The 11,571-nt window shown below is 34.5% G+C and overlaps 1 protein-coding gene across 1 annotated transcript; it reads right to left on the reverse strand.

The window, feature by feature from the left end:
• Positions 1 to 7,609: 7,609 nt before the first annotated feature.
• LOC131645057 (uncharacterized) lies at positions 7,610 to 10,788 on the reverse strand. The gene is made up of 5 exons (XM_058915713.1): positions 10,515 to 10,788; positions 9,408 to 10,437; positions 9,222 to 9,301; positions 8,851 to 9,115; positions 7,610 to 8,764 (listed from the first exon to the last, which is right to left on the reverse strand). Exons 2-5 carry the CDS (start codon positions 10,186 to 10,188, stop codon positions 8,496 to 8,498), a joined length of 1,395 nt encoding a protein of 464 aa, XP_058771696.1. The 5' UTR covers positions 10,189 to 10,437; positions 10,515 to 10,788; the 3' UTR covers positions 7,610 to 8,495.
• Between the last annotated feature and the right edge of the window lie 783 nt (positions 10,789 to 11,571).

Below are 11,571 nucleotides of genomic sequence, written 5' to 3' on the forward strand. Positions count from 1 at the left end.
TAAAGGTTCCTACGCTATTACATGGCTTCGGGGATTAGGGATACATAACCAAAAAAAATAGGGGATGCGGAAAGCAAAGATGCGGAACTTATTATAATTATTACAATAAACTCGAATGGAAATAAAAGGTATAAAATGTTAAATTTGCATTCGCGAATATCCATAAGGATAGTTCAATTGCTCGAATGTACCTCGCAAATAAAAAAAAATATTAGTATGTATATATACAATGATAACAAACATTAATTGAAAGAAGAAAATCTAGAAATTCAATTAAATTCTAACCAAAAAAAAAACCAAAGAGAATTAAAATAAAGTTTTGTTTTGTTTTTGTTTTATACGAGAAACAAAATATAACTAATCTATCCAAATAAATATTTTTGTATTTTTTTGAGTTTGTATTATTTTTTAAAGAAACAAATTATTAATAGCATGATCAAATAAATAAAAAAAAAAAAGACTAATGTGGTTAATAAGATGGAATTGTTACTAGTAAAAATTAGTAAAGAGAAAGGGAGAAAACGTGGCTAGTGGCTAGCTCCCTTAAATTTCTCAAAGTTAGTTTTTTTTGTTATAAAAAAAAACAATTAAAAAGAAAAAAACAAAAAATGGGGAGAAAATAGAAAAAGATGGAAACACGTATTCTCCCCTCCATTTATTATTTTTTTAATTATTTGTTGTATTAAAAAGAATTGAAATGGTTGTTAGAAAGCAAAAAGCCTATTTTGACTAAAACCAAAAATCAAACAAAATATACTAAAACCAAAACAAAAACGTCTTTCATCTCTCTGTTACCGTAAAAAAAACAACACCATGGCCATTCATCGCCAAGTTTTTTTTTATAGCCAAGTTTTTATCAGATCCACCTTTTTCATGCTTTATTGCCAACAAAATAACACACAAACTTTATAGTAAGTCATATTAACGAACAAAGAACATAAACCCTTACAGATCGGGGGCGTCCGGGATGAAAATTTTGTCGGCGGAGGAGTGCGCGCTGTGCTCTTCGATGGTGAAGCGTAGATCCGACGGCGGCGATTGAGCTGGGCGCAGGAGCTTCGGTTGTTGGCGGCTGTCTTCATCGGAGGTGGTGGATGGAGATCGTCGGCGGATTCCGCTGCGTGGATGAGCAACGGTGCTCGACCTTGTCAGTCGGAGAAGGCGTAGGTTCCCGGTATGCGGTAGTCTCGTCAAGCTATTGGTGTTTCCTTTGCTTCGGTCTTCTTATGGATGCCTGTCATGATAAAAGGAAAAGAGGAAAAAAAAAGTAATGACAAAATATTATTATTATTTTGTTACAGGTTTTACAAATCATAGCATATGATTTTGGTTTTTCTATTTTTTTGAATTGATTTATGAGGTGTTGTTATGGTGGATTGTTAGTGTAGGTCTTCTTTTGAATTTGGCTTGAAGGGTATGGTTATTGGCAAGGTTAATGATGAAATTTGAAGCTTGTTGTATGGTACTGATGAGATGGTTGGTAATGTTGAAAAACTGTATTTGTGTTAGAATATGTACGTGAGTGAGAGTACCAGAAGTTTTTTATTTTTTATTTGGTGGTGAGCTGTAAGGAAGTATGGGTGGCGGTTTTAGGTTAGGATTGTTGTTATGGTGAAAGAAAAATGCTCAATATGGAATTCGACCAACTAATTTACTGACATCAAGAGTCTTGTCCCATGATTAATTCCCTTCAAATTTTTGAAGATTTTGTCTTGAAGTTGTTTTGGAAGGTTGAATGATTTTGTCTCTTTACTGCTTTGGAAAGAATTAGAAATCTCTAAATAATAAAATAAAACTAAAAATAATTATAAAAAGCTACCTAATAATATATATTTAAAATAATCTAATATTTGAAGAAATAACATCTAAATCATTTTTTTTTACTTTATAATTTTTTTGGTTATTTTTGAATAAAAAGTGAATAAAAGCATAAAACTGAATATAAAAAATATGCTTAATTTAAAAAAAAAGAGGAAAATTCAATTAAATAATAAATTAAAAAAATACATTTTTTTGTGATTTTTGAAATAAAAATTAAAATTAAAGTTAGAAAGAAATAAAAGGAAAAAAGTCAGAAGTGGGATTCAAACCCGGGACCTTGTACTTGCAAACCTTACTTCCTTACCAATTGTGCTATATTACTTATTCGAAATAAAAAGCCAATTGAAAATTTAGGAAGCATCAATCAATATTTTGCTATTTAAAATATAACAATTTAAGAGTAAACTATTATATTTTAAAATAGACTTTAAATCGAATATTTATAAAATTCAGGATGTCAATGTAAATGAATCCAAGATTTTATAAAAATCCAATTTTGAAAATAATTTCGAATTTTTTTCTTTTTTTGAAAATGTGGGCAAATTTTGGGGTATGACACTATTTATATTGTTCTCTTTGGTGTGTGACTTAGTCAAGATATATTTTTGGGCTGAGCGCGTTTCTAGGGCTCTAAATATAGGAGGTGGTTTGAACAAGTCTTAAAGAATCCGGGCAGATTGAACTAGCCGCTGGCGGAGACGGGAGAGTTCACGTGCCCAAATGATCTCTGGCTATGAAGGGTCTGTCCTTCAGCCGTGCTCGGTATAAGGGCAAAAGAGGAACTATGGCCTCTATTTGCTCGAGCGAGTGAGCCAATGCTTATTGAACCATTTTTATGCTTATTGTAGCGGGGAAAATCTGAGATCGAAGCCATAGGATTGACTCGACTCAATATTTCAGTGAAAGTCGCCACCGCGCTTTATTATTTCCAAAGGAAAAGGGAAAAAGAACGAAGAAAACCCAAAGTTTGTTTTTAAAACAAAAAGAAGAGATCTTAGGTACGGGTGTTGCTTATACAAGGGGAAGGTTTTAAGCACCCCTCATATCTGTGGTACTCCACAGGAACCTTTTTGAAAATCTGTGTCGTGTGTGCTAAAAAAGGGTTTGTTTTATTTTTAAAATAAGCTCGGCAAAGCATCAAGCTTTGTGCCTACATACCTCCTCGGTGCAATGGAGAAGTCAGAGCAAATGTAGTTCCGCTTGAAGGGAAAAAAGTTTTAAAACGAATAAACACTTTATTGTCGTCGGAGAGAAATACTCAGCCATTGATCTTGAGCATGAGAACAAACGAGTTCTTTGCTTCGCAAATGAAAGAAGGGCTCCAACTCGGATAAAATCAACGAGTATGCCACTAGCTCTCTCACGCGGAAAAGATCTCATTATATCAATCAATTTCAAAATCGTGGGGTACAACCACTCGTTTCGACAATTAACAGTGTCTAAACTTTTTAAGAAAAGCCACTAAGGGCAAAAGATATTTTAAAAGAAAAGGTTTTGAAAAGATTGCAAACATAAGAAGGTTTTTGAAAAAGGGAGAAGATTTTGAAAATTTAAGAATGGGAGGAGATGAAGAGGCTATCCTATTGCGTAAAATAAAAGCTAAGGAAAAGATCGATCTAACCGAAGAAGAAGCCAACACTTGACATTATGAGTCAAGGTAGATTTCTCATCCTTTGGAATATTAACATTAAACTGGAGCATTACCACTTGGGGATCCAGATGAACTTATTATCTTTAGCACCACTTTGCATTAAGCACATTAAAATTCTGACGAAAATCGCGCAGAGTAACGGCTGTTTTCAGGTAAAATCCTTATATCAATGCCTTGGAATTAACCATCAAGGGCTTTCAAGGAAATACCTGCACATACAAACAGACAACAATCCAATGCCAGACAGACAGAATAACAACAGAGTAACAATAGAATAAGGGTCCAGAGGTACTAGGCCCATAAGTCCAAATCTCCATAATGCTCGGGATAGTAACCAATAGTCCAAAAGAGAGCCTTAAGTGTTTTTTAGATTTTTGTTATTTATTAGTGTTTTAGCATAAAAGTAAAGTATGGTCCAAGTGGACAAAAGAAAAATAGCGGAAACATAAACATAGTGTCCAAATGGACAAAGAGAAAATAGCGGAATGTAAATATGATGAAATGATAAAGTAAAGCATAAAGCAAAATATAAAGAGCAATATAATAAATTGCGGAAATTAAAGTCAATTGTTAGATGTTAAAGATAACCATCTTGAAACTTGTCAAGTATGTTATCAAAGTTAGTAAAGAAGATCGATGGTGAGTGAAGGATATTCTCAGATTTAAATTCAACGGACATTTATCAGAAGCTTGATAAAATCATAGCGACTACACGATAAACCTCCATAAGTCTTAAATCAACCGCATACAATTCTCTTCCATATTTGATCTTTTTTATTCGGGACACGAAATATTGCGCTATGTTAAGCAGATCGCCAAGTGATTTATGTAGAAATCACCCTACAATGAGGCCGGTCAAAACTTTATGTGCTAATGCATGCGAGAGAAGCGATATGTAGATCACTCTCCGAAAGCAATACCGCACAAAAAGAAAAATGGTGAGTGATCTAGTCTTTACCAAGAATCCATAAGAATTCTCAAGGTATTAAGACTTTCATCGATCAAAATAAAGAGAAACAAAAGATGGAACCACATTAAAAGCTCCTTTCATCCATAATTTCAATCACTTAATTTTGCGGATTTGGATTCTCATCCTATCGACGCCCTAAGTCCATTGAAATTAGAGAGAAATTAGGCCTCTAACTTGTGATTCAAAGAAAAAAAATCAAAAGAAAGGAGTAGAAGATGAATTAGAACCAAAAACAAGTCAAAAAAAGGCAAAAAACACATTCTGCTCAGATGTAAATCGATTTGCACAGAGTGTAAATTGATTTGCATAACTCTGTTTTCAAATCTGTGCAGTTTTCTAGTTATGTAAATCGATTTGCACCAGATGTAAATCGATTTGCACAACACAGTTTTCAAAAAACAGCAAATCAAGGGAAGAAAACTTGTTTAAACATAAAACCAAACACCTTGTGATCTTGGATAAATTTGTGCACGAAAATGTATCAAGTAAGCAAGCAAAACTCATCAATGTAGCACCAAAGGAGCATCAAACATAAACAACAATGGATCACATCTTGAATTATGGAAAGGATCTAGAATTTTACCAAATCTTCCACAAACTTTGAATCTTCTTCAAGAACACACAACCACAAGCCTTGATCTCTCACAATTGATGAAGAAAGTAGTGTTTAGGTTGAGGTTTAGCTCTAAATTAGTGAGGTAAAAGATGTGACTCACTAAATTTTATGGAAGAAGAAAAGAGCTTTGAGTGAGGGGTTTGGAAGAGGTGAGGAGAGAAAGAGCAAGAGTTTTCTTGGCTATCAAAGCTTGAAAAATGATGAGGGGAATGCCTCAATTCATAGCACTTAGGTTTGGGAAATTTTGTGGCTTCGAGTTAGGATTGGAAAATAGAATTAGGCTTGGGAAAAGGATTTGGAGCCAAAAAATGAGATCCAATGGTCTTGATGCAATCACATGAGGTTTTATGATTAAATGATGTAGGTAATCAAATACAAGAGCTAAGTCATGCTTCCCATGCTTGCAAATGATGTCAACACTTTTAAAAGCTGAAATTTGCCTTCATTTTTCCAAATTCGCACTGGTGCAATCGATTTACACTTTATGCAAATCTATTTACATTGCTGAAAAAGGCAAAATATGGGGCAAAAACAGTTATGTAAATCGATTTGCACATTATGCAAATCGATTTGCACTGATGGTAGAAGCAAAATCTGGTGCAGAATCAGTTGTGTAAATCGATTTACACCTTATGCAAATCGATTTGCACAGTGAAATTGTTGAAAAATGCTCCTTTTGATGGGTATTTTGACTTGGTACCTACAAAACACAAACACACAAAAGCACAAGGCAATATTTTTGGTATTTTGGTTAGTAAAACAATATATACAAGACTAAAACATAGGTGCTCGATGATTCCCTTGCAGATGAATTGAGCACAACATCACGAGTAGAGCTCTGAGTTAAAACTTCTTGATTGATGATTGGTATGCAAATGATGTGTGATCTTAGGGTCAAAAATTGGGGTATGACACTTATGAGTGGATTGGGTCAATTTTGATAATAGAGTCGGTCCTAAACATAAACCAACTGTGAATGAAAGCAAACGTATTTCATTGAAAATTAACATACACAATACTTTAAGGCAAACACATAATAAAATGGAAACACATTAATTCATAACAAACATTTGAAACTGATACAATTATTATAACTGTTGCAACATTCTAAATACTAGGGGTGGCAAAACGGGCTTGGCCCGCGGGGAAAGCCTGTTTTGCCCACACTTTTTCGCGGGACGGGGCAAAGTTTTAAGCCCGCATTCTTTAATGTGCCCGCCCAGCCCCACCCTGTTTTTTTTGTGGACATGAGCTTTTTCATACAATTTTTTACTATTTTAAGGTCTCAAAGGTTCAATGCCCGCGGGCTTTATCTGTTCCGCCCTCACTTTTTTGCAGGGCGTGGCAAGATTTTAGACCCGCACTCTCAAATTTGTTTGTCCCGCCCTGCCCCGTTTTTTCGCGGGCCCAAACGGGGTGAATATGCCCGTTTTCCACCCCTACTAAATACCACCACATTCTAAAACAAAATGTTACAACTGACTCAAAACTAATTCAAATTGATACAATTGTTACAATATTCTAAATAAAACCACAACTAAAACAATACAAAACATTGTCTTCCAAAATTTTCTGAACTCATCATCATCTTCATTTGAATCCTCATAAACTAGTCTTTCTCTTACACCACATCATCATAGAACCATTGAAAATATCCACAACCAACTTGTGTTGCACCCTATGTAATTCACATTGCATCCCAATAAGAACAAACAAAAATGAAGAAGCAATTTAATTTCTTTTTTACCTTATAATGATGACAAGCTCAAAATTATTTCCCAAATTTCATGACAGTTGAAACTCTTCGAAGACTAGCCATTTCTCCACAACCACATACGGGTTTCCATCGCAAATTGACATCCAAACGACCACCGCTCTTCACATTGGATTCGTATGTACACTGTCCAGAGTTCATTGATGATGATGACTTCATTTTCCACAAGCAATTCCACACTTGAAAGCTCTAAAATTAAGAACCCTAAAGTTTGGGGAAAATGGAACAAAGAAGAAAAGGGAATGAAAACGAAGAATATGAAGGTATTGTTATCCTCATCACCTGCCACGTAGGCCAAAACGGCCTGTTTCAGCCAAATTGACAAAAAGGATCACTGTGGATCTTTTTGAACAATTACAGGATTAATTTGGAACTTGCTCTAAAAAAAGGATTAATTTGGAACTTTTTAAATTTAAGGGACTAAAATGGACCCCAAGGTAAACTTAAGGGACAAAAAAGGATATTTTGCCTAAAAAATAATATTGAATGAATAATGAATGAGACTTAGTTGCAAATATGTTCGGACTTAATTGCAATATTAAGAAATATGATGTTACATTATAAGTTAGATGTATGACATAATTCTATGTGGAATTCTAGGGTTTAAAGGACCTTTGTGATTGACTAGAATTATGACTTTTTAAAAAAAAGTCAATATGACAACTTCACCTTAGAATTTTTCCTTAATTCTATGTGGAATTCTAGGGTTTAAAGGACCTTTGTGATTGACCAGAATTGTGACTTTCTCAAAAAAGTCAATATGACAACTTCACCTTAGAATTTTCCCTTAATAATGTGATGAAAAGCACACCCTAATGATAGGTCGGGCTATAGAACGCTTCAGACAAGATTGAAAGAGTCTTCCCTACAATAGCAAGGGCGAACTATTTTTTTTTAGAAGGTCGGTCCGACCTTCGGTTTAGAAGCCAATTCGGCCCAACCGAGCCGACACCAACATAGAGGAGACAAGAGACAATGCATTCAAGACATTTTTTTTTAGAAGGTCGGTCCGACCTTCGGTTTAGAAGCCAATTCGGCCCAACCGAGCCGACACCAACATAGAGGAGACAAGAGACAATGCATTCAAGACAGATTAAATAGCCATATTGTGCAGGCTTAATCATTTGACCATAGTTTTGATGGTCATTAATTGGTCTTGTTGAAACTAGAGAAGAAAGGCGTTGGTGATCATTAATTGGTTTTAATCACACATGATGTTTGGTCTCATGTTTGGACTCATTCATGACCTTGGAAGGAAAGAGGTGACATATAAGGTTACAATGGTGTACTTTTGAGTATAAAAATATAATAGTTTCTTACTTTCTTTAACCTGTGCTCTAAAAAGACATTCAATAGCATTTTTCTAATAACCCTTCTCATAACCAAGAAAAAAACTGTACAAGTTTGCTTTTTGAAAAAGTGTACTCACAGGTCCACATAACCTTCTCCCCCAAAGGAAAATAAATGAGAGAATAAGCAAAAATCTTGACTTCATCACAATCTCTCATTTCATCATCAAGAGAATATGTGGCACATGAGGGTTCCATAATTGCTTTTGGTGATTCTTTTCTTCACAACCAAATGTCAGTTTTATTAGTTTCTTCTGTATGACTTGAACGCTCACTAGTCGAATGAATGAAGCGAAGCAGACATCGTAACACCGTTAAATCCGAAGGTAACCCCCTCTCGCCGCATCTTCTATTCTTAACGGTCTCCTCAACAATGACTTCCTGTTAAGCGACCAATTTCTTCCAAGAGTTCTCTTTTCACGCCAAACAGCAGCTATACGCATATAAAGAGCCGGGAAAATGAAGCAAAGTAGTACAAGAACAAGCATAGCGACACAGACTAGCATGACGTTGCGGAAACCATCCTTTAGCTCCGGCGCATTTTGACCTGTCCACGGAACTCCTCCAACGTTCATGCCAAAAACTGCAATCAGAGTTCAAAAATCAAAACCATGCAAAATTGTTTGACAATGTGAATTATAAAAGATTATGGAGAAGCAGATTTCTAACCTCCTGTTATGATGGACAGCGGGAGGAATATTATCGATAGGAACGAGAGATAGTAGAGTTTACGGTTTATTTGCTCCGACTGCCAGCTGTCAAGACCAGCCTGTATTGCCGTGACACGATTAACTATAAACCCTAAATTCTCCTTTAGCCTTCTCAACCTTCCAATTAGTTCTTCAAGTGAGTTAATGTCTTCGCTCGCAAACCATCTTTTCGAAGACGATTTTTCTTTTACACGAAGATACACTTGTTCTCCGTGCGCAATCACCTGGATTCGAATCAAGGTAATGCAACCCAAAACAGAAGTTCAGTCCATACAATTTGATTTGATGAAACTAAATCAAAATTAATGTATAAAACGAGTGAAGTATCACCTGCAGGAGCCGCTGCAAATTAATATGCAGTTTAGGGAATCTTCTATCATCTAGCATTTGTTTCTTCAGAGCATAACCACCTACAGTTAAGCAAAATGTGTATAGGCATATAAAATTATGGCTGCGAATGTAATTATTCGAGAATATGAGTGCATGGGAAGGTTGAAAGTGTATAATAGAAACTACCTTTATCGAGATCAAGCTCCACGGAGTCCAACTCCATCTCAAGCTTTGTCACGAGATCTTGAAGCTGATCAACGTGTGTATCTACTATGTGCACGACAAGATTCGAGACAGATTTAGGAACAGGATTGTCCGCTTCCTCAGAATGATTCATAGTCAACAAGAATTCAAGAACATGCTCCTTAATCACCGGCCCACTTCCTTCCTTCTGCCGACCATTAAACTGAGGGGAGCCTTCAACGCTAGGGACTTCCGAAAGTAAAGATTCCCCCATACGCGAGAAACCCAGCCGAGGTACACGCCCTAACGAAACTGTAATCACCGAATTCTCGGTAACTCTAGCAGCAAGCCTGAAAGTAAAATCACTAGAAGGAGGACCGGGTGAGTTAACCCGAAACACAAGCGCACCATCCACATGTGCACAAAACGGTCCATTGCTAATAAGCGAAAGAATATCTTGTAGCTTCAACGGCGGACATAATACACCAATCAAATCCTGCGCAGATTGCGCCAACTTCTGATTCCCTTTCGGAAGCTCCACATGGTACCAAGAAAACTCATTCCCCCGTCCTTCCTCCATACCCAACTCCTTTTCTTCTTTCTGATTAAAGTCAGCCAAATCCCATTCCTTATTATAAAAATTCCCCAAACCATCAAATATATAAGCTCTCTTCTTCACCAAACCCGGATGCGAAGGATAGAATCGTTGCTCCGATACAGGCGTTTCAACATCCATCTCCTCATCTCCCCCATTATCCATTACTCTACGCCTAACTAGTTCCATAACCTTCTCTAGTCTCTAACCACCCCAAAATCAGTCTTCAAACTATAATATACAAAATGCTATAAAAAAATTCAACTTGATCCAAAAACCCCAACTTCAATTTTCAAATTTCCAAATTCACAAATTCCTAAATTCCCAATCTCAACCTGCATTACCATAAGATAAACCCAGAAAGCCAATCTTCTAAAAATCCCAACTTTACACAAACCCAGAAAGCCAATCTTGTAAAAATCCAAACTTTGCACAAACCTGAATCAAACCCTAATCAAAATTACAATCGCTGAAATTCAACAAATGCGAAATAGAATTAGAAGTGCATTCATTACCTTGAAAAAAACCCCAAATTGAGGGTTGAATCTGGATAGAACAAAAGGTCGTAATTGAATTGAAAAGGGACAAGAAATTAAGGAAAGATTCAATTTCAAAGTAATTATTAAAAATAAAGTAACCAAATATACGAGGTTGGTGAGGTTCTAGGAAACTTCGTTTTTCGATTTATACATGTAAAGTAAAACCTAGAATTTCGATTTTGCAGTTGTTATGTACAACCTAAGATCCAGTAAAAAAACAGCTTTGAAAATATTGTTTCTTATACAGAATTTACAAACTAGAATTTGTTGCCGGAAATTTAGTATTTTATTCAAATTAAAATTAAATAAACACGTAAGTTGTTTACTTTTACTTTCTCGAATGTCAAAATCCTTTTACTTATACAAAAGGTTTTATTTTTTTTATTTTTTTTATTTTTTATTTTTTTATCATTTGAGTGACTAATTAAAAATTTGTGTATGTGCACATAAAAGATCAATGATGTAAAAGTATATATAATGCATCTTTATTTATTAAAACATTTTATTTAATAATTAATTAATTTCATATTTGATATTTTTAAAATGTGATTTAATTTTAATATAAATGTTTTACTAATATTTTCATAAATTGATGTGATACGTTTATTTGATATTTCAATGTTTAATATTTTTAAAATGTGATTTAATACGTTTACTAATCTTTCTATATTAAATAATTTCATATTCATAAATGTTTAACTAATATTTCTATAATTTTCATATTTAATACTTTCATATAATTTAATAATTAGAATTATTTTATTAAATATCTGTAACACTTTCAGTTTTATTTGATAATAAATAATAAAATAATAAATATTAAAATAATGATTGTTTAATAATTGTTTAATTTTTTTTTTGAAGCAATTGAGAATATATTACTATAAAAAAATAAGAGAAATTCTTGCATGGACACGACCCTAAATCTATTTCTTAGGCACAACCAATAAGAAGAGAGGAATTTTTTAATTTATTTTTATTTTAATTTTGTTTTTAATTTGATTCATGGGGTGGTTGAGATTATGAAGGAGAG

The sequence above is a fragment of the Vicia villosa genome, linkage group LG1 (genome assembly GCF_029867415.1).
Source record: "Vicia villosa cultivar HV-30 ecotype Madison, WI linkage group LG1, Vvil1.0, whole genome shotgun sequence".
In the NCBI taxonomy this organism is placed as follows: Eukaryota; Viridiplantae; Streptophyta; class Magnoliopsida; order Fabales; family Fabaceae; genus Vicia; species Vicia villosa.

Bases quoted from the DNA above. Each gene is read 5' to 3' on its own strand.
- LOC131645057 (XM_058915713.1), bottom strand. From the start codon at position 10,188: ATGGAACTAGTTAGGCGTAGAGTAATGGATAATGGGGGAGATGAGGAG. The intron at 9,302-9,407 runs GTAGTTTCTATT...GCTTAACTGTAG, and splicing joins GGAGCTTGATCTCGATAAAG to GTGGTTATGCTCTGAAGAAA. The intron at 8,765-8,850 runs GTTAGAAATCTG...CTCTGATTGCAG, and splicing joins GCTGTCCATCATAACAGGAG to TTTTTGGCATGAACGTTGGA.